The 21,592-nt window shown below is 57.4% G+C and overlaps 3 protein-coding genes across 6 annotated transcripts; 2 read left to right on the forward strand and 1 right to left on the reverse strand.

The window, feature by feature from the left end:
- Positions 1–610: 610 nt before the first annotated feature.
- LOC306811240 (multidrug and toxin extrusion protein 2-like) lies at positions 611–9,588 on the forward strand. 2 transcript variants are annotated; one of them, XM_079324747.1, is made up of 17 exons: positions 611–783; positions 2,526–2,627; positions 3,074–3,142; positions 3,467–3,615; positions 3,760–3,802; positions 4,375–4,419; positions 4,767–4,864; positions 5,101–5,198; positions 5,505–5,618; positions 5,810–5,877; positions 6,171–6,279; positions 6,671–6,746; positions 7,044–7,113; positions 7,638–7,770; positions 8,042–8,136; positions 8,375–8,456; positions 8,745–9,588. In XM_079324747.1, the coding sequence occupies exons 1-17, from the start codon at positions 688–690 to the stop codon at positions 8,975–8,977; spliced, it is 1,680 nt and encodes a 559-aa protein (XP_079180873.1). In that variant the 5' UTR covers positions 611–687; the 3' UTR covers positions 8,978–9,588. The 2 variants fall into 2 exon arrangements, with proteins under 2 accessions (XP_079180873.1, XP_079180874.1); XM_079324748.1 differs by lacking the exon at positions 611–783 and having other exon boundaries at positions 2,574–2,631.
- A 356-nt stretch (positions 9,589–9,944) lies between these two features.
- On the forward strand, positions 9,945–16,485 carry LOC306811239 (multidrug and toxin extrusion protein 1-like). Of its 3 annotated transcripts, none has more exons than XM_079324745.1 (18): positions 9,945–10,080; positions 11,072–11,231; positions 11,318–11,419; positions 11,593–11,661; positions 11,860–12,008; positions 12,105–12,147; positions 12,239–12,283; positions 12,616–12,713; positions 12,836–12,933; positions 13,455–13,568; positions 13,655–13,722; positions 13,974–14,082; positions 14,206–14,281; positions 14,360–14,429; positions 14,721–14,853; positions 15,135–15,229; positions 15,523–15,667; positions 15,960–16,485. In XM_079324745.1, exons 1-18 carry the CDS (start codon positions 9,986–9,988, stop codon positions 16,166–16,168), a joined length of 1,878 nt encoding a protein of 625 aa, XP_079180871.1. In that variant the 5' UTR covers positions 9,945–9,985; the 3' UTR covers positions 16,169–16,485. The 3 variants fall into 3 exon arrangements, with proteins under 3 accessions (XP_079180871.1, XP_079180870.1, XP_079180872.1); XM_079324744.1 differs by lacking the exon at positions 9,945–10,080 and adding an exon at positions 10,145–10,421 and having other exon boundaries at positions 11,067–11,231; XM_079324746.1 differs by lacking the exon at positions 9,945–10,080 and adding an exon at positions 10,305–10,421 and having other exon boundaries at positions 11,018–11,231.
- A 91-nt stretch (positions 16,486–16,576) lies between these two features.
- LOC306811241 (aldehyde dehydrogenase family 3 member A2-like) lies at positions 16,577–21,572 on the reverse strand. The gene is made up of 11 exons (XM_079324749.1): positions 21,516–21,572; positions 20,750–20,921; positions 20,334–20,565; positions 20,163–20,248; positions 19,879–20,087; positions 19,621–19,738; positions 19,383–19,524; positions 19,088–19,254; positions 18,458–18,557; positions 17,582–17,817; positions 16,577–17,452 (listed from the first exon to the last, which is right to left on the reverse strand). The coding sequence occupies exons 2-11, from the start codon at positions 20,909–20,911 to the stop codon at positions 17,426–17,428; spliced, it is 1,479 nt and encodes a 492-aa protein (XP_079180875.1). The 5' UTR covers positions 20,912–20,921; positions 21,516–21,572; the 3' UTR covers positions 16,577–17,425.
- Between the last annotated feature and the right edge of the window lie 20 nt (positions 21,573–21,592).

The following is a 21,592-nucleotide window of genomic DNA, read 5'->3' on the forward strand; positions in this document are numbered from 1 at the left end:
CTCCTCACCATGCCAGCTGCACCACTGGGCACCGGTGGCAATCCCTGGATCAGGGACAATCCCTGCTCATGAGGTGCTGGTGGGTGGATGGAGAAGGGGAGGCTGCCCAACACCGTTTCCATGATGCTGACGGCAGAGGGGACATTACTTTGCTCATTTAGCCCTTGTATTAGAGGACTCGCCTCACAGATAGCACTAAGGGAGTCCTAAACCATCGTCCCACAAGGAGTTCCCCAGTCCATAACCACCACCCGGGGGTCCCCAAACCTCTGGTGACCCCAGGGAATCCCCACCGCAGAGCGGATGAGCAGGAGAGCTCCGGATGTCGGTGACCAAACGGGGGATGGGGTGGGAGGGCCTTCTCTTTGCACAGCAGATCCCCAAACCACCAACACCAACAGCGAATCCCCAAACCCCCCAAAAACCCCGCGACGGGCTCTGGCCCACACGTGCGTGCGGAGAATCCCCAGCTGCCGACTCTGGGGTCCCGCTCCCGTCCGGCGGAGCTGCCGGCGCACGGAGCTGCCCGTTCGGAGCTCAGCGGGCCGTACCGGGCCGTACCGAGCCGTTCCGCCCCGTGCCGTGCCGTTCCGCCCCGCCCACAGCCCCGCGGGCCCGGGGGCGGAGGCGGCCGGGCCGGCCGTGCCCTCCCGGCGGGCGGCGGGGGCGCGGGCGGTACCGGCGGCCATGGCGGCGGCGCGGTGCCTGCGGGGCGCCCGGCGCCTCCTGCCCGCGGGAGCACGGCACGAGTGCTTCGAGCTGGCCCGGCTGGCGGGGCCCGTGGTGAGAGCCTGGGCAGGGACACGGGGGACACGCGGGGAGGCGCGGGGATGGCGGCGGGGCTCGGCTGGCCGCAGCTGGGCAGCGCTCCCCGGCGCTCCGGGATGCCCGGCGGGGACATCTCGGCATCTGTTGGTCCCGCGCTGCGGGATTTCGGCTGCCTCCAGCCTCCGGACACGGCTCTGCCGCCGGGGATGTGCCCGGGCTGGCTCCCGGATCCTTGTTCCTTGCCCCAGGCGCTCTTGCTGCTGCCCAGCCTGGTTCCTGCAGCGTGGCTGTGGCACTGGTGGGCTCGGGGAGGGGGACTAAGCTGTTAAACTGCTCGGTGAAACCACGGCTGAGCCCTGGCGCTGCCTCTCGCCCCTTGGGTGACAGTGAGTCGCTCTGCTTAGCTCCAGGTCCATGGCTGGTGCTTCCAGCAGGCTCTGGGTGCCCTTTGGCTCGCTGTCCTGAAATCCTCCCTGACTGGAGCTGTGATTTACCATTTGTCTGGGCCCTCTGGAGGGAAATGGACTCTTTGGTAGCTTGCACAGCTTCCACAGAGAAAGAGAAACCAAGAGGAACCATGCACCACAGCCCTGATCTTAATCACTCACGTGTGAATTTTTGTGTTTTTAGTTTTCTGCTATATCTGGTAAATAAGTACCAGCTGTTAAACTTCTCAGAGGCACCCTCCCTGACATCAAATCCCTGACCTGCCGTGTTCAGTCAGCAGAGGAAGTCTAGACTAGTTTGTTTCTGTAGCTGAACACATCAAGACCTCTCAGTCCCCTCAACCATCCTGCCTGCAGCACAACCTGCTCCTCCACGTGCACAGACACCTCAAACACCCAAACCTACAGCTGCTGCTTAATGATCCTTTCATGATAAACGCCGTGCTGGGATGATGCTGGAGGTACAGAGCCTCCTGTGGTGATCACTCACAGCAGTAGGTCGAACGTGCCTGGGCATGGTGGCAGGGCTGCATCTGCAGGCAGCAGTGGGAGGTCTGCAGAGGAGAAGGGATTGTTCTGCTCTTCCTCTGACCCCTCAGAGCTGGTTTTCCCGCAGCTCTGGGCTCTTGTCTTGCCAACTGGAAGGAGCGTGAGCAGCTCCTGGGCATGGTTTCCAGCTGTGCCCACCCCTCAGTGGGTATAAATGCCCCTGACTCCTGCCATCTGTTTTGAGCTGTGCCATGACTCTGTGCCCTGGATGCCTGTAAGGGGACATCCTCTTGCCAAGGGAAAATGAGGTCTGGAGTGCAATCTCTGCTGCAGCACTGTTACACACTGCTGGCAAGGAGCACTGGCCTTGGTGTCTGTCCAGGAGCAGAGGATGTTGTGGTTTAGGAGGATAGTTTTCCACAGATGCACACAAATGTGGAAAAGCACTGGGATGTTTTATTTTCCCTTTTCTATGCAGCCTTCATCCTGGGAAAGAGGATTTCTAGTGAAATCTAGTGAAGCCTCTCTTAAGTGGTGTCATCTGGCAGATTGGCTGTGTAACATCAAAATACCACAGGGCAGGTAGATGTTGGCTTTGAAAGACAAAGCTGAGAGCCTGCTTGAGCCCTGGAGCTGCCTCCCCTGCCCAGCAGTGTTGGGAAGCAGGAACAGATTCCCAGGACCTCAGCAGAGCCCTGGCCTCGAGGCATGGACAGAAACACTAGGAAACCTGAGTGCTCATAGTCCATCTCCTGGGGGAGGGATGGTTCCACAAGCCCTAACAGCTCCTCATCTCACCATCTCCTTCTCCTCTCATCCTAGTTCTTTGCCCAGCTGATGGGGTTCCTGATCAGCGTGGTCAGCTCCATCTTCTGTGGCCACCTGGGGGAAGCTGAGCTGGATGCTGTGACCCTGGCTGTGTCTGTAGGTATTGCTCCAATTCCCCTTGGATTTAAAACATATTAATTATGTGTCACTAAAAAAAGAAAAACTAAAAAAACCAGACCTGTAGGAATGTATATGTGAGGGCCCTGTAGTTATTTTTTTTGCCCTGAGCACAGGCAGGAGAGGGGAGCTGAGCAGTCAGTGCCTGTGCCAGTGCAAGGCCAGCACCTGGGAGCCTCTGGCCAGCTCCCTGAACCCACCAGACCCGGGCACATAGCCAGGAGCAGCACTGTTTGTTGTGGTGCTTCAGATCTTCACCCCTTGCTAAAAGATCCTTTTCCCCACTATTTAGTTAATGAGACCGTGTTATTCTGAGAAACTGAGAAGGACTGGAAAACTTCCCAAGAACTCGTAGCAGAACTGTTTCCCCACCCAGCTGGGAGGGAGGCAGTGCTGTGGGCCAGGTTCCCCTGTTTCTCCTCCAGGTTATCAACGTGACAGGGATCTCCATCGGTTCTGGCTTAGCCTCAGCATGTGACACGCTGATGACCCAGGTCAGTAGCAGCTCCCCCTTTCCTGTCCTGGAGGTGTCTCACCTCCTGTGCAGTGTCATCTGGGCACAAAGGGCAGGGCTGTGGCAGCTGCCAGACAGAACAGGGTTGCAAACACTCTGGCTGGAGCCTGCTGCCTCCCCAAGGAGCCCTGGGTCATGCCTGGGTGCCAAAGGATTTGCAATCTGCAAATTACACCCAACCAGCCTGCTATTTGCAGCTGCAGGGCATGGGAAAGGCATTTAACTGTCCTGTTGTTGCCCTGAGTGTTTGCCCAGCCCCTTTGGCTCCCTGTGATGCCCACCTTGATCCTCTCTCCTGACCCAGACATATGGCAGCAAGAACCTGAAGCAGGTGGGCACCATCCTGCAGCGGGGCATCCTCATCCTGCTGCTGTTCTGCTTCCCTTGCTGGGCCCTCTTCATCAACACTGAGAAGATCCTCCTGCTCATCCGACAGGACCCCGAGGTCTCCAGGTCAGGGGGGACATCCAGCCCTTCTGGATCAGGCATTTGCCATGGAGTGTTGAAATCAAGGCTCTCTGGAGCTTGAGTGCAGCGCTGTTTGGCTTGGCTCTTGCTTTGCTGTATCATTAACTGAGGAAACAACTCTCTTTCCAGGTTAACTCAGCTCTACGTGATGATCTTTATTCCAGCACTTCCTGTAAGTCTCTGCTGAAGCTGTTGGAAGCTCTGTGTCCCTTAACACCAGAGAAGGGAGGGGAGGGCCTTTGCTGGGTGGCTCACAGGGCAGGTTTAGGGTTTTACAACGTGCTCCTTGACCTTGTGCCTTACCAGATGTGCACAGACCAGCAGCTGCTGGACCAGCAAACGAGGCTCTCTCATCCTCCTGTGCAAAGACTTTTGCTATGGCCATGTAACTTGTGATGGACATTGAAATCAGGGCTCCAGGCTCACTCTTAGCCCTGAGATAAAAGCTGGAGCTTGTTCCCTGTGGGACCCCAAAGGGTCTATAGGTTTGTCCTTTCTTCCAAGTTTTCCAGGCTTTCTCATGCTGATGAGGAAGCATTGGAGATTTCCCATTTACAGAATGATCTGTCTTCCCAACGGGAACGGGATGTGCTTTCTGTCACTCTTGGTTTTGGGGGCTTGCAGTGCTTCAGCTGGAGCACAGAAGTGTTTGAAGAAGGTGGAGAGGGGTTGATCTGTCAGTGCTCAGTGGTCACTTGGCTGTTAACCACAGTGTGGTGATGAACTGAATCCTGACTTTTGCAGGCGGCGTTTCTGTTCCAGCTGCTGACAAGATATTTACTGAGTCAGGTATGGTATGATTAGCCAGCTTCTCCATGGAATAAAGGTATTCCCAGGAACATGGGTCTAAGTTCACCCTGTTCTGGAGAGAGCTGGGCTGAGGAATGTGTGATGAGCCAGCCCTGGCTGAGCTCATGGGAACCACTCTTAGCTGGCTCCATTTCATGGGTTGCACCAGCTCCTGAGCTCTGCTGGTCACCTCCTGCATGTCTCACACAGCCCAGCCTCACCTGGAACTTGAGCTTCCTTCTTGGCTTTCTCCTTGGGCATTGCTGGAGGTCTCCTCTGTGTTCACTGGATGTGGCTTGGGCTGTGTTTTGGGGAAGCAAATTCCAAAGTTCCTCCTTGGTTTCCAGGAGATCATTATGCCTCAGGTGGTGACAGGAGTTGCAGCCAACATCCTCAATGCAGTCATGAACGCCTTCTTCCTCTATGCTCTGAAGCTGGGCATGGTGTAAGTGTGAGCAGGGCTGGGGACAGTCTCTCCCTGGGTGCAGGGCTTTGCTCAGGGCATGAGGGGGGTCCCTGCATGCCCAATTCTGCCACCCCCTTCCTCCAGCCTCAGGCTGCAAAGCTGAGGCTGGAGGGGTCTGTCCCATATCTGCTGTGTGTGTCCTTGGGTCTGTCCTGCTGTGGCTGAGGAGGTGGGCAAGGATGTCACTTGTAACCTGCCTGTCTCTCTCCCCCCAGGGGCTCTGCCTGGGCTAACACAGTTTCTCAGTACACCCAGGTCATCCTCCTCATCCTCTACGTGTGGTGGAGGAAGATCCATGTGAAGACCTGGGGAGGTACTGTTCTATCCTAATCCTTCAGAATACCAGTGTCTGGCACTGGGAATTTGGCAATGTGACTGAGGGACTGCCATCCCCTCACAGTGGGAAGATGCTGTAGCCATGTCCTCAAAGCCTTTACTGTAGCTCCAAACACATTCTTGTTGAATATTCTGTCTCAGGAATGCAGTGTGGCACAGCAGCAATCCTGGGCTGATGTCCTGTGAGCTGCAGGTGTGGTTGTCCTCAGAGGGTGGATGTGACTCCCCTTTAGGGGAGCAGATGGATAACAAATGTTCATTCTGCTTCACCTCCTCCTGTCAGGCTGGAGCAGGGAGTGCCTCCTGGACTGGGGCTCCTTTGTCTGGCTGGCAGTGCCTAGCATGATCATGCTGTGTGTTGAGTGGTGGACCTTTGAGATTGGGAGCTTCCTGGCTGGTGAGTCCAAACCCTCTTTTCCCTCTGGTTCCTGGTGGCTGCTGCTTGAGTGTGTCCCCAGAGTCCCCCTGCCAGAAGCAGCTCCTCACCTACAGTGCTGGCTCTGCAGCACACTGCAGGTGTTCCTGTCTGCTCCATGGGGATAGCTCCCTCCTTTTCAGCCAGTGAAGGAGGTGGCAAATCTTTTCCAGGGCTGATCAGTGTGGTGGAGCTGGGTGCACAGTCTGTCATCTACGAGCTCGCCTGTGTCGCCTACATGGTAAGGGCTGGGGCTGGGGCAGCCCAGACAGCCTGGGAGGAACCCCAAAAACTGTGGCCCTGTGGATCAGTTCTGAGGGGGGAAGCAGGGGTTGGTACCAGGCAGGTGATGCCTCTCAAGCCTGCACATCCAGAATGTGCTGCAGATGGAAATTCCCTTCACTGCAGCAATGCCAGTTTGTCCCAAATTCTCCACTGGGCAAGAACATCACTGCAGGCTCTGCTGTCACTGCAGGCTCTGCTGTCACTGCAGGCTCTGCTGTCACTCACCTCCTCTTGTCTCCTGCTTCTCAGGTGCCTCTGGGCATCAGCGTGGCTGCAAGTGTCAGAGTGGGGAATGCCTTGGGAGCAGGGAATGTGGAGCAAGCCAAGACCTCCTGCAACACTGCCCTGCTGTGCACAGGTCAGTGCAGTTCTGCAGAGCAGGATAAAGGGCAGTTATCAGCAAATGGTTCAGTTTTCCTCCCCCAAGGCTGGGCACCTCCCATAAAAACCCAGTCCCACTTGTATGGACCCTTTGGGCAAGGCAAGGTCCTGACTCATCTTTTCTGTTATGAGCCTGGTGCAAAGGCTTTGATAATTAAAAATGCAGCTTAGTGTTCTGTCCTCACACTCCAGAGGGTAGAGGGAATATCTGGGGAAAGTGAGAGGAAAACAGACTTGTCCAGTGCTGCAGTATCATTTGAGGTCAGCAAAGTCCAGCCCCCACCACATGGAGCTCCTGAGGTCTGGGCCTGGGTCAGGAGCAGGATGTGCTTCCCTTGAACCAATTTGACTATTCCTTTTTCTTTCAGGAGTTTTTGCTGTGGTGGTTGCAGTATTACTGGGGAGCATAAGGAACGTGGTGGGATACATCTTCACCAATGACAAGTGGGTTAACAGCTTTCCTTTAAGTATTATTGCCTTCTTGGAGGGTGTTATTTATACTCCAGAAGCTGCTGACAGATAAGAGTTCATAACCCCCTATCTGGCAAACATTCCTCAAAGGTTCCTCCCCATTTCCCAGCATCCCTGGGCAGCACAGCTGCTTCTCACTGGGACACTGCCATGGCAGCAGGCTGGGATCAGGGACCTGGGATCAGCCTTTGTGGTTGATTGAGGAGGATATGAGGAGCAGGGACCAGGTGGTGCTGCTTCCCCTGATCAGTCCATCCATCTTCCCAACAGGGAGATTGTCAGCTTGGTGTCCAAAGTGATGCTCATCTTTGGTCCGTTCCACTTGCTGGATGCAACAGCAGTGAGTATTCCAGCACGTGGAGTGATTCCTCTCTGCAGCTTGGGGTGCAAAGCTGCCTGAAGCCCACTCTGGACCTGTGAAAACGGTCCAGAGAAGCAAACTGAGAAATTGTCAAAGCAGCTGCTTGTGTTACCTGTAACACCTCAGTGTCCCCTGTGCTTGTAGCTGCCCCTTGGCATTGCTGCAGACATCCCAGTTTTTCCTCCTCTTTTCCTCTGGTAAGGCTCCAGCTTTTTACTGGTTTATCAAAGCAACACAAGTGAGCAGCTGTATCTTCAGAGATACCAGGTTCTCCCAGCACACTGAGATACTCAACAGACAGAAATTTTGGCCTGTTTCCTCCTGTCCCATCCTGGGGGAAGCTCTTTGGGATCTGCTCGGTGTCTGTGTTGGCAGCTGGAGCGAGACCAGCCCCACACCACATGGCTTTGCTCCCTCCTGTCTCAGTGGGACAGTGCTGTGTGTTCCCCTGCCCCGGGGCTGTGCCATGAGCTGGCAGTGAGCCCTGTGTGTGCTCTCCTCAGGCCACGTGTGGCGGGGTGCTGCGGGGCACGGGCAGGCAGAAGCTGGGCGCCATCGCCAACGCCATCGGATATTACACCATCGGCTTCCCCGTGGGCATCTCCCTCATGTTTGCAGCCAAGATGGGGGTGTTAGGTATGTGTGCCCTCCAGCTGGCATGCTCTGAGCTGTGTCAGCAAAGGCTGAGCTCTGGAACTCGTGCCCAGATCTTCCTTTGGGTCAGTGGGGCTGGGTTGCACGCTGCTGTGTTTGGGGTGGGCGTTGTGTCCCAGTAAATCCAGGCTTGCTCCCAGTTTCCCCAGGAGCTGTTTCCTTGAAAGTTCTTGGGCTGAGGTCCTTGGGCATTCTGGCAGTGACTGGCAGGTTTTCCTCATGCCCTCCCTGAAGTAACTTCCCACTGCTGCAGGTCTGTGGGTTGGGATGATCATTTGCATCTCCGTGCAAGCCATTTCCTTCTTGGCTTTTGTCATCCGCATGGATTGGAGAAAAGCTGCAGAGGAGGTGAGAATTGTGCTTGTCTCTGGTAATTCTTGAAAGGTGCTGAGCTAATTCCTGTTTCAGTACAACACTCCAGCCCTCTAGGAGGTGGAGATGGCAGAAGTGAATTGGGGTCTGTCCTTCTACTGTAGGAGGGGAGCAATTTGGTACTGAGAATGCTTGTCTTGGGAGAGTGGAGGGTTTTTTGAGCTGGGCAGGACACCCTTACCCTGAGAAGAGCAACTCTTCCCTGTGTTTTTAGGCTCAAGTCCGAGCTGGAATGAAAGAACAAGGGGAAGATGTGAACTCCAATGGCACAGCTGCTAACAAAATATCTGCTGTGGGTACGTAGCTGGGCCTGACACCAGGCAGGGAGCCCAAATTCCCCACCCAACCCCTTCCTTTCCTTCCCAATTATGGCAACCATATCTGTCCTGGAGGTTCAGATGGCTGGAAAGAGCACAGTGCAACTGGGCCAGTGGCACTTCTTCACTGAGTAAAGGGGTCAGCTTGCAGCTGTATCCCAGTGTCCCCAAACCTTGGGAGAGACTCAGGGCTATCACAGGTGCAGCACCAGCCTGGAAGCCCCTGGTGGGCAGCTCAGCCTCCCTGCAGTGCTCTCTGTCCCACAGGTTACACCTCCCTGGACACGGACACCGGGGACACCACAGTCCTGCCCGAGAGCATCGTGATGGACGAGAGGCAGCCTGAGCACGAGCTCAGCACTCAGCAGGCTGTTGTTGTCCCTGTTGTTGTCCCTGTGGCTTGGAGAGCTGTGATCCTCCACCGTGTGCTGGCTGCTGCTTTTGCCATCACTGTGCTGGGGGTGGGAATCCTGGTCCGGTTCCTGACTGGCAGTGGCTAAAGCCAGGGGCACTGGGGATGTGCAGGGAGCAGGAGGGCACGTGGCAATGTCCCACAGGATGGTGTGGGGAAGGAATTCCCCTGCAGTGCCTTACAGAAAGTCCCTCTGCACCATTTCTGGTTAACTCGCCATGTTTTATCCCACACGCAGAGTTCTTCAAGGGAGTGAGGATGTGGCACCTGGGGGAAAAAAAAAAAAAAAAGTGTTTGAGAGCTGGTTCCTCTCCTGCACTGCACTGGGATGTCACCTGTGAGAGGTGGGACTGTATCCTGGGGCTGATCCAGGAAGGAGACAGGGTCCTGGTGCTGCTCCTGCTCTCTGGGGCCACTGGACCGTCTCATTTGCTCGTGACAGAGGCTCCTGCTGCCCACAGCACATTTCCTCACATGCCAGCCTGTACCAGCATCTTGGGGTGGCAAATCCCACTTGCAGCCATTGTGGCAGCACAGAACAAAATGGATTTTGCTGGAAGATGTCTGACTCTGCTATTGGGTGCTGGCTGCTCGCCCTGACCCTGCTTTCCCTCTGCAGGGCGGGCACAGGGCCTAAAGCAACTCTTCTTTGCACTTTTGTAAGGTGGGATTTTGATACAATAAAGTTTTCTGAGTAAATGTTAGGCTGTTTAATATGGTGTGAGTGTGACCCTGGTCATTGGCAGAGCTGTGCTGTTAAGAGGAAAGACTGTGGGTCTGTCCTGGCCCTGAGACTGGCTCCAGACACAGTGTTCCCACTCTTCCCCTTGGGTACAAAAGCAAGATTTGTTGTTGTCATGCTTGTTGAGCACCGTAGAAGAGGGAAGTTGTGTTGCTCAAGGGCTGCAGAGCCATCAAAGAACTGCCCCATGCAAACAGCCCAGCACTGATCCCCTCGGGGCCTGTCCCTGCTCTCACCTGCAGCTCAGTGACTGTGACATGTCAGCTGCTGGGCCCTGGGCAGCCACTACCTCATACAGATATGGGACCTGCCTGTGTGTCACCCCACAGCTCTCCTGGTGATGGTGGTCTATGAATGAAAAAAGTGACCCAAACAAGCTTGAAACTGCCACCATCCCCAGCAGCAGCAGGAGAACGTGGCAGACTCTGCCCTGCCCAGGATCCCGGTAGGTTTGGGATGGGAGTCAGGGGGGAGCAGGAAGGTGTTTCACTGTGTCCCGTGAGTTATCCCAGCCCACTCCGTGCAGGTGGGGTCTGCACTGGGCAGCATCTCCCCTTCCCCGCCGGGCCAAGGACATGCATTCGGCCCGGGGGAGCCGTGCCAGTGAAACCCGACACGGCGGGGCCGTGCCGGGGACAGCTGGAGCCAAGGGGGCCGGCTTGTCTTGGCCACTGTGATGGGAGTGAGCGAGCCACAGCCCCGCCGCTGCCGGCAGCGCACAGAGCCAGGCACCCTCCGCTGCGAGCGCACAACGAGCCTCCAGCCCCGCAGCTCTGCTGAAGCCGGAGAGGTAGGAGGGTGCGCGGGGTGGATTTTAGCATGGCTCAGCCCCTGACGGGACTGCGCTGCCCTGCCAGGACCTTCGCTGGGCTCCGGCTCTGTGCCCTGCCCTGACCCACTGCCCGGCTTCCCATGGCCAGCCCGGCCCGGGGGACATGGCCAGGACCCGGGGGAACATCACCCGGTCCCGGGGGGACATCACCCGGCCCCGGGGGACATGGCCAGGACCCGGGGGAACATCACCGGCCCCGGGGGGACATCACCCGGCCCCGGGGGGACATCACCCGGCCCCGGGGGGACATCACCGGCCCCGGGGGGACATCACCGGCCCCGGGGGAACATCGCCCGGCCCCGGGGGGACATCGCCCGGCCCCGGGGGGACATCGCCCGGCCCCGGGGGAACATCACCCGGCCCCGGGGGACATTGCCCGGCCCCGGGGGACATCGCCCGGTCCCGAGGGAACATCACCCGGCCCCGGAGGGACATCACCCGGTCCCGGGGGGACATCACCCAGCCCCGAGGGAACATCATCCGGCCCCGGGGGACATTGCCCGGCCCCGGGGGATGAAGTTCAGCCCGCCGTGGTTACACATTGCTCGCCCCAGGCGGGTTTAACAGAGCGCGGAGGAAGGGGCTCGTTCCACTCTCCGGCAGGACAGCATGAAGTCGGAGAACATCCCCGAGGAGAATGGCATCGGGGAGGGAAAGACCGCTGGCCAGGGCAATCTCACACCCGGGAGCTGCCAGAAGAAACGCCGCTGGATCCCCGAAAACTTCTGGGAGGACGTGAGGCAGCTGCTGGTGCTGGCGGGGCCGCTGGTAAGGAACCGGGAGGAGAGATTCGCCCCGGCACAAGCACCCCTGCTCACCTCCATCCCTGACCTCCAGCTCTCCTCCGTGCTTAGATCCTGATCCAGCTGCTGATCTTCCTGATCCACCTCGTCAGCTCAGTATTCTGTGGCCACTTGGGCAAGGTTGAGCTGGCCTCTGTCACTCTGGCCATCGCTGTAAGCATTCCCGGGGCCGCCGGGCACCAGCTCCCTCCCTGCCAACACGGGGACAGAGGAGAGTTCAGATTCCCACTCTCCATTTCAGCCTCTCTTCCCTACCAAAACTTAAATGCTCACCTTCACTCTTTTTTTTTTTTTTTTTTTTTTTTTTTTTTTTTTTTAACTCCCAGGTTATAAATGTCACTGCCATCTCTGTAGGTTATGGTTTGACTTCAGCATGTGACACCTTGATATCACAGGTGGGTAGGACATGCTGGCACCTGTCCTGAGGACACAGGGGGGTTTCCAGCATTAGCTGATAATGCCCTGGCTGCTCCCGTGAGCTGGGGAAGCTTATCCCCAGGTAACAATCCCATAACGAGGAGATCCAAGCACCAAACCCTTCCATGCTCTCCCCCAGCACCAGCTGTTTTCACTGCTGCCCTCTCACCTTGCAGACCTATGGCAGCAAGAACCTGCTGCGGGTGGGGGTGATCCTGCAGCGTGCCACCATCATCATCCTCCTCTGCTGCTTCCCTTGCTGTGCCCTCCTCATCAACGTCGAGCAGTTGATGCTGGCCATACGGCAGGACCCCGAGGTCTCCAGGTTGGGTGGTCCCCTCATCCCTCCCCAGTCTGGAGGGGCTGAGAGGAGGGTGGCCGTGGCCATGCCCCTCCCTGACCCCCCTCTGTGTGCCCCCAGGCTGACCCAGCACTATGTGAATGCATTTCTGCCTGCCCTCCCGGTGAGTCCTGGATGCCACCTGCACGTGGGGACAGGCTGTCCCCATCCTGCAGCTCAGCACTGCCTCGTCTCATCCAAAATTTCCTTTGCAGGTGGTTTTTCTGTATAACCTGGAGACGAGATACCTGCAGAACCAGGTGGGTCTGAAGTCCTCGCAGCCCCCTGGCTCAGGGCTCCTTTCCACAGTGCATCCAGGGCTCCCATGCTCACTGTTCCAGGTGTCCCAAAGCAGCTCTGACCCTCTAGATCACCCCATTCCACAGCCAGCTCTATCCATCCACCTCCCCCTCCCTTCATACTTCCCCACATCAGGGATTTACCTCCACCACACTCTTTTTCCAAGCAGGCGACATCACTGGAAGTTTGGGGGTTTTTTTCTGGGAAAGACACCGAGAGTGGGGCTGGGGGGACCTTCACACCTCCCTCCCAAAACCTTTGTGAGGAACCCCCCATCTCCTCCTCTTTGCAGATGATCATGTGGCCATTGGTGCTGAGTGGGGTCATTGGCAACATCATCAACGTGGCTGCAAACTACGTCCTCCTCTACGTGTTCCAGCTGGGTGTCATGTGAGTAGCACCTGTGTCCCCTGGAGAGGACACTGAGGTCACAGGGATACAGCAGGATGTCTTTTTGCACCCTGAGGGAGGTGTCAGCAGGATGCCAATGACCTTTCTCATTTCCTCTGCAGGGGCTCTGCCTGGGCCAACACCATCGCTCAGTATTCACAAACCATTTTCTTGTTCCTGTACATCATAGGCAGGAAACTCCACGTGAAAACCTGGGGAGGTAAGTGCATCTCCACTGCTCAGTTCCTGCTTCACCCAAAAGTGTCCATAAAACTTCTCTCAGATGTTCTGGATACAAGAGGAATTCTGCTCGTCCTGATGGTGGAATATTAACCCCAGCCCGAGGTGCCCTGGGTACCACAGTGCTGCTCCAGTGGCAGCTCGTCACGCACCACCACTGCCAGAGCTGTGTAAACATTAATTCTGCAGAAATGAAACTTTCTGATGAGGCTTTGGAAGGTTCAGCCCCACAGATGTAAGCAGGAGGTTGTCCTTGGACACTGCTCCGGGAGGATGGGCTGAGGGTTGAGCTGCTCTGTGGCCCATGGGACAGCAGCAGAGAGGTTGCAGAGGTGCTGCTGGAGATCCTGTGGGGCTGCTGGAGATCCTGTGGAGTTGCTGGAGATCCTGTGGGGCTGCTGGAGATCCTGTGGGGCTGCTGGCTCTGAGAAGAGGTGCTGTGCAGGATGTAACACATGGCCAGTCTGCTCATCCATCAGGTGTTGTTTCTCCTCCCGACAGGCTGGTCCTCTGAGTGCCTGCTGGACTGGGACAGCTTCACCTCCCTGGCTATCCCCAGCATGCTCATGATGTGCATTGAGTGGTGGACCTATGAGATTGGGAGCTTCTTGATAGGTCAGTGCAGTGGGCAGCTGCCAGGACCTGGCCAGGCTTGGCCCAGAGCAGCACCCACAGCCAGCACTGACCCCTCCTGTCCCCAGGCCTGCTGAGTGTTGTCGAGCTGTCCGTCCAGTCCATCATCTATGAGGTGTCTGTTGTGGCTTTCATGGTAAGGGCTGGGTTTTCACTGCAGACCAGGGCCCCATGGGGGCTGTCCTGAGACAGGCACACAGCAAAAATCAGCCCCAGCAAATTCCCACCTTCCCCCTCTGCCCTCGAGGCTCTCCCTGCTCCTGCCTATCCCTCCTTACAGAGATGCTTTAAACCAAGTCCTGAGCTCCATCCTGCTCTCTGCTGGGTGGTTATGCCCCTGTCACTGGGATGGCACATGTCAGACACGTGTGAGCCTTGTGTTTGCAGATCCCCCTGGGGCTGGGCACAGCTGCCAGTGTGCAGGTGGGCAACGCGCTGGGCGCCGGCGACTTCGAGGCGGCCAAGAGATCCTCCAGCAGCAGCCTGATCTGCACAGGTCAGCCCACAGCAGCCTGGAAAGCCTCTTCCCATGGAGCAGGGAGTGTTTGCAGTGCTCTGCCTGCCTCTTCTCCCCCTGCTCTCCAGCCAGGCTGGGCTCAGCTCTGTGCTGTGTTTTCAGGGGTGTTCTCCGTTATTGTGGGGTCCATTTTAGCTGCCACGAAGAATGTGCTGGGATACATCTTCACCAAGGACAGGTGAGTGCCCCCAGCTCCTGGCCTTGGTGTGTGGAGGTCACTTCCCAAGAATGATCCTTGGCTTTCCTCCATCCCCAGGGAAATCGTTGACTTGGTGGCGTGGGTCATGCCTGTCTACGTTGTCTTCCACTTGTTTGAAGCCATGACTGTGAGTCCCAGGGAATGCTGCTGTTTTCTTTGGGGAACCTTGGTGCTCAGCAGCAGCATCATGGATCCCTTGAGGGTCCCTCAGGCTGCAGCTGAGCACCAGTGCAGCCCACACCAGGACCCTGCAGAGCTCCTGAGATCATCCCTTAGAAAACATTGAGCATATAAAAGGATGGTGACCCACAGGACTGGGCAGGGACACAAATAATGGGCAGAGGCAGGGAGCTGGATCATCTCCTGAATTCAGTGGAGGTGATGCTCCCTGGCCCAGCCCCTCTCCCTCTCCTGGCAGGGTGCCTGTGGTGGGGTGCTCAGAGGCATTGGGAAGCAGAAATTCGGTGCCATCCTCAACGGTGTGAGTTACTACGGCGTGGGCCTGCCCCTGGCAGCTGTGCTGCTCTTCGTGGCCAAGATCGGTGTCATTGGTACTGACCCCTGGGCACTGCACCCCCAAACCCCCCACGGGCAGCTGCAGCTCCACTGGGGGCTCACCACAACCCCTGAGCTGCCTCTGTCCCCCCTCCCACCTGCCTGGGCACGCTGGGGTGGACTGGGATGGCTCCTGCAGCTGCTGGGAGATTTTACTGGGAAAATGTAACACCCATGGCCACCCTGTGTCCCCACTGACCTGGGTGCCATCCCCTTTGTGGCTCTGCTGTCCTGGGATGCTGAGCTGGCTCTGGGTGACACCGTGTGCCCTCTGCAGGCCTGTGGGTCGCGATGCTCGTCTGTGTCTTCATGCTCTGCAGCTGCTTCCTCACCTACATCTACCGTGTGGACTGGGAGAAGGCAGCCAAGGAGGTAATCCAGACACTGACAGCACATCCCTGCACTGGGAAGGTCCTCAGTGCCCTGCTGGGATGAGACAGGCTCAATCTCATGTCCAGTGCTGTCCCTGTATTCATCTGCCTCCTGCACAAGCACTCAAGGTTTCCCCCCTTGCACTTTGTTTGGGGACACGAAGCTCAGAGCAGATGGTGTGACCCTGAGCTTCACCTTGTGCCTCAACAGCTCTGGGTAAACCCCAAGAGAGGCAACACAGCTTTGCTCTTTGGTGGGAATTCCCAGCTGAACCCAGCACATTCCCTCTGCAGGCTCAGCGCCGTGCAGGAGTGACCCAGCTGCCGCCGCCAGAGCTGCCGAGCCCGGGCTCTGAGCCCTCCTGCAAGGATCTGGATGTGGGAGCAGCCCCCCAGCCCCACACTTACCTGCCTGCCAGGGCCCTGCTGGGGTCTGTCGGTACGGCAGGAGCCGGGCTCTGCATGCAGGGAAGGGCTGGCTTCAGGGAGGGTCCCCAAATGTGCACACAAGCCAGGAACAAGCCCAAAAAATGGGGGTGAAAGGCTCACGCTGGTGACACTGGGAGAGCAGTAATTACAGGTGTGGGCTCGGGAGGGTGACAACTTACAGACACCTCTGGAGGCAGGACCTGGTTGAGATCCCCATTCTCTGGGTGCTCCTAAGGTGCATTCAGCCCTATACTAAAACCCTACCCAGAAACCCCTCAAGCCCCTTCTCATCCTCCTCGCAGCGGGAATAGAAGCGCAGACCGACGTTGTGCTCACGGGCATCACCAAGACAGAAGGAGCCGCGTACCCGCTGGAGCTGCGAGAGGCCCCTCCCGCTGCCGCCCCCGTGGTCACCCGGCAGCTGCTCCTGCGCCGCGCCCTGGCCGTGCTGGCGGCCGTGGGCATGCTGGCGCTCGGCGTGGCCGTGAAGCTGACCACGGGCACGCACTGACCCCCACCGAGGACTCTGGGGACTTGTTTTTGGGGTGAAAGCCTTTCCTGAGGGACAGGCGTTCAAAGCACGCACCGGGCGGCGAGGAAATGGAGCGCACGCCTGTCCCCCAGCAGCCGAAGGGTCTCTGTCAGTGTTCAGCAGCCTTTGTGAGATATTGACTGGGAGGGGGCCCCGAGGCTGCTCTGGCACCCAAAATGCTGCTCTGCACACTGAGGGTGTGGGGGACCCCCAGCCCACACTGCCACCACTCCCTGGAGCTAAGCACAGCCCAGCTCCCCCCGCTGCTCCATGACAAGTGCCCAATAAAGAATAAACCTGGCTGGAGTGGGGCTGGCTCCTTGAGGTGGAGGCTGGGGCCAGAACAGGGAACATCCACACGTTGGTCTTGCCCTGCCCGAGGTGGTCTTCACAGCAAAACAAATGTTTTATTCAGCAAGGTCAAGGTAAGCTCTCAGTTGCAAGTCTGGAGGTAAAAGACTATTCATAAACTAATAAACCCCTGAAATTCAGTTATAGAGGTGGTGGCTGTGGCTGCTCTGCCACTCTGGCTAAGGATGCCCCAGACCTGGGACTCCAGATGCAGCAGCGCCCCTGTCTTTGCCCCAGTAGCTCCAAATGCAGCAGCACAACAGTCCCTGGCACTCCCCAGGTCCTTGGGACAGCATGGCCACAGCTCAGGTGGCTTTTGCCACCACCTCGGGTGGCCTTTGCACACCTTGGATGGCTAAAGGTGCTTTCCCTGCAAGGAGCATCACCCATTCAGTCACGAGGCCCTTCAAGGATGAGATGCTGCAGGTTCTTCGAGGCTCCTTCCTCTGCTCTGGGGACAAGCAGCCTGGACTGTCCCCTGCAGTGAGACCCTCATCTCTCAGACTTCCTCAGGGGATCAGGTGAGGTGTTACACAGATAACAGGCTCAGTAATGACTAGCTTTGTTTAGATACCCTTGTGACAAACACTCCCACGTTCCCAGGAGTTTTCAGAGGAGCTATGTTTACAAAGCAGGGTGGATGCTGTTTCCTTCCATCTGCCAGTCACTGCTCAGGCATGACCACAGCCTAGGTCTGGATAGATTCTGGTTCCAGCAGGAGCTGGAGCCTTTAGCTTGGGGTGTCTCTACTTTAGGTGCATTTTTTTTTTTGTCTTCTACCTCTTCAGTGCGTTGGCTGCCTTGGAAGAAATGAAATTGCAGCAAAGAGAAGTTCAGCAGTAGGACTGCAGGGAGCTCGCAGGGGGTGCAAGGGCTGGCTGCTCATCACCCCTCCCTCTGGGGGCACAACACCTGGGAAGGCACAGAAACAGGGATGAGTCCTCCAGGGAGTGAGCAGAGCTCAAAGGATGAAGGCTGAAGGGGCTCAGGGACAGAGCTGGGAGCACACACTCACAGGGACAGCAGAGACCCAAAGCTCACCTTTGCCACCACGGCTTTCAGAGCCGCCAGCAGGGCTGAGATGAACTGTGCCACTCTGCTCTGGTTACACTGCTTCACCAGGAGGAACTTGGCCAAATGCATCATCTCCATGCTGCCAGGGGGGTACCTGGGCCTGTTGAGCAGCTCCCAGTGCAGGTCCCTGATCAGGCAGGCACGGCGGTGCGAGAAGGTCTCAAAGCTGAACCTGCCGTGGTAGGCGCCCATCCCACTGTGGCCTGGGGGACACAGGCAGCTCACTCAGGCACAGGGACACTCAAACTCAGCTGGGCAGCCCCCAGGACACAGGGAAAGCTTGGTCATGCTGCTTCTCAGGGCAGAGGAGCAAGGAGCAGCTGTTTTAACTTTGAAGAAATCAGTGAGGTCATGCTCACTGCCTTGAAAGTGCTGCTAGTGTGAACCCACCCTTAATTAATGACACCAATTCTGTCCTCCCAGGGACAGCCTTGCTTTTCCCACAAAATTATCACAGGGGTCAGGGACAGGAGGAGCTGGATTTCAGGGAGTGGGACATGAGGAGGGCACTTGGCAACAGCCAAGAGCTCAGCCCTGTGCCCACAGCCAGGTGCTCTCTGCCACAGGAGCCTGACAGCAGCTGTGGAAACTCAACCAGGCCATGGACAAATTCATCCCACAGCCCAGCACAGGAGAACCAGAGCTCACTTATGTGCCAGGGCATTTTCCTCTCTCACCAGGAGCCCAACTAATGAGCATTGTTACAGAGCAACCCACCCCAGAAAATGACATTAACAGGGAAATGCAGCTGGAAGTTTCTGAATTTCTAAATGGGCACAGCAGCTCTGGGGTGAGAGGCTGCTCTGGGTGGGTGCAGGGGCAGGGGCTGGAGCAGGGACTCACCCACACCACCAAAGGGCAGCTCTGGCACCACGGAGTGCATGATGACATCGTTGGCTGTCATGCCACCACTGGAGGTCTCTGCTATCACCCGTCTGATCAGCTGCCCACAATGGGAGAGGGCACAGCACAGATCAGGATGGGACATAACACCGTGTACCAGGGCAGGGAGGGCTCAAGGTGATGCTTCTATCCACCTTTGTGACCAGCACAGGCTGTGCCTTATTCCATGAGAAAGGCCAGTTTACACCACTAAAGCACAGGATCTGCCCAGCTGGAACAGCCACAAAATCAAAAGGCTTCCTGTCAGCCCAAAGTGCTCCTCAGCCCTCCCACCCAAATTGCTTGGGGTTGTTGTGCCAGGGCAAAGCCCTGACCTGAATTCCTGAGCTGGCACAACAGAGCCTGGAAACAGGGGCAGGAGACACAGCAGGAAGCAGCATCCACCTGTGTGGGTGGAGATGTACAAACCTAGAGCTCTTCAGCAGCTCTGGGGACTCTCCTGACCCACAAATGCTACAATTTACATGGAAAAAGAACTGACACAGGCCTTGCAGAAAGCTGTGCCCAGCATCCATGTTCAGAAGCCAGCTGTGCAGAGACCCTCCAGGAGGGAGCAGAGTCCAAACCCACCTGCTTCTTGTTGGAGAAGACATAGAGGGCAAGGGGCTTCTCCCGAAGGTTGATGAACTCAATGGCTTCCTCCACACTCTTCACTGTCACAATGGGCAGCACTGGGCCAAAGATTTCCTCCTCCATCACCTTTGACTCCGGGGAAACATCCGTGAGGATGGTTGGTGCTGAGGCAAATGGGACAATGAGAGAACAGCATGAGCAGGACACAGAGCTGGCCCAAGTCAGGCGCAGACAGACAGACCCCAAAATGCACCCACCACCTCCTCCCCTCCTCAGCAGCTGCCAGCAGCACCTATGAAGCAGGAGGCCTCATCAGTCTCTCCCCCAAGAGCAATCTTCTGCCCTTCCAGCAGGCTCTTGACCCTTTTGAAGTGGCGCTGGTTGACGATCCTTTCATAGTCTGGAGATGACTTCACATCTTCCCCATAAAATTCCTGACAAAAGGCACAGCAGAAACAAAAGTGCTCAGCCACAGCTCCAGGAAATCTCACCTGGGACAATTGCCATGGCACAAGGGACTCCTGCCTCACCTTCAGAGTCGCCTTGATGTTCTCCACCACCTTGCCCTGGATGGATGGGTGGCACAGGATGTAGTCTGGGGCGATGCAGGTTTGCCCACAGTTCATGTACTTGCCCCACGTTATCCGCCTGTGAGAAGGGAGAGGGGGACGTGCTTTCTCCATGGTCAGTCCCTTCCACACCCCTCAGCCCCCTGGGCTGGGCATGCTGGCCCAGGGATCTCCCCCTGCCCCAGTGCTGAGGGCCCATCAAGGCTGCAACAAGCTGACCTGCAGGCGACAGCCAGGTCACAGTCCTGGTCGATGTAGCAGGGGCTCTTCCCCCCCAGCTCCAGGGTGACAGGGGTCAGGTGCTTGGCAGCTGCTGCCATCACAGTCCTGCCCACTGCAGAGCTGCCAGTGTAGAGGATGTGGTCAAATCTCTGTGTCAACAGCTCAGTTGTCTCAGGAACTCCTCCAGTGACCACAGCATACAGATCCTGCAGGGCAGGGGTGTCAGGGTCACCCCAGCTCATCACAGACAAACCTGGGCACCAGCACAGGGCCACACTCACCTTGTCCAGGTACTGCGGGAGGAGCTCAGCCAGCAGCCGAGCCGTGTTCTCACTGACCTCTGACGGCTTCACCACCACGGCATTGCCTGCAGGGCACAGCCAGCACACACTGTGAGCCCTCACAGCCTCCCCCAGCTCTAGCACCACCCCTGGGGCTGTGCTGGGCCCCACCTGCTGCGATGGCCCCGATCAGGGGCTGCATGACCAGCACAAAGGGGTAGTTCCAGGCCCCGATGACCAGCACCACGCCCAGGGGCTCGTAGCCGATGTAGGCCTCGTCCCTCATGGTCAGCAGGTTCTTCTTCACGGGCTGAGGGGCTGCCCAGGATGGCAGCTTCTCCATGGCCAGCGCCAGCTCCCCCAGCACGCCCAGGATCTCCTGGCTGTAGGCGTTGGGCCCACACTGAAACAACAGGGATTTTGGGGAAGGGATGGAAAGGGCACCCACCTCCCACAGCCATTGTGGCACCACAGAGTCAGAGCCTTGCAGTTCCCCGTGGTGGGGGACATGACAAAAACCATTTGTCCCTTCAGAGACAACCCCTGGCTTTCCTGCTTTGCTCAGGGTTACCCCCAACAACTCAGACCTTGTTGAGATCCGCCTTGAGGGCTGCCAGGATCTCCTTCTCCTTCTCCTGCACCATCCTCTCCAGCGCCTTCAGCTGCCGGATCCTGAACTCCAGCGGGCGGCTGCGGCCTGAGCTGAAGGCGGCCCTGGCCCGCGCCACGATCTGCTGCATGTTCTGCATGGCGCTGGCTCTGAGGAGACACCGGGACCCCGGCTCAGCACGGGCCTGCTCAGCCCTGGGGGCCCCTCCATGACTGTCCCAGCCTGAGCAGGGCTGGGGGATTTTGTCCTTTTTGGAGAGGAGCTCCCATTCTCATGCTGAGCATCCTGCACGGGGCACCTCTGTGAACGATCTGGGGTTTGCTGCTTGTTGCTGTTCTGTGATGCTGTTGTCTCCAAGGCTCAAACCCACCAGCCAGTCCCTGTTCTGCTCACAGGGATGATCCCAAGAGCCCAAACACAGAGGTGGCCGTGGCTGGGTGGGCAGCCAGCTGGAAGCAGAGCTGTGTGCCCGGAGCCAGCCATCTTCCCCAACCCCTGAGGCCCTCACACATCTTCACAGAAACACAAAACACTGCAGAGATTACACTCTGCTTCCCAGGAACAGCATTTCTCTCTTTAGCCAGACCAGAGATCTGGTCCTGCATCCCTGCCCAACCCATCAAGACACCAAAACCCCCTTACAACAATTAAATCCTGCCCTTCCCAACCCACTGCCACAGCTGTGTGACACAGCCCCAGAAAGCAAGTGACTCACTAAAAAACGAAGGAAAAAAGCAAGTTACCTCCAGAGCAGCTTCTCTCTCCACCAGCCTCCTGTGGTGAGTGCAAGCAGGCACAAGCCCTTCCCCTGCCATGGCTG

This window comes from Erithacus rubecula (assembly GCF_903797595.1).
Source record: "Erithacus rubecula genome assembly, chromosome: 22".
Taxonomy (NCBI): Eukaryota; Metazoa; Chordata; class Aves; order Passeriformes; family Muscicapidae; genus Erithacus; species Erithacus rubecula.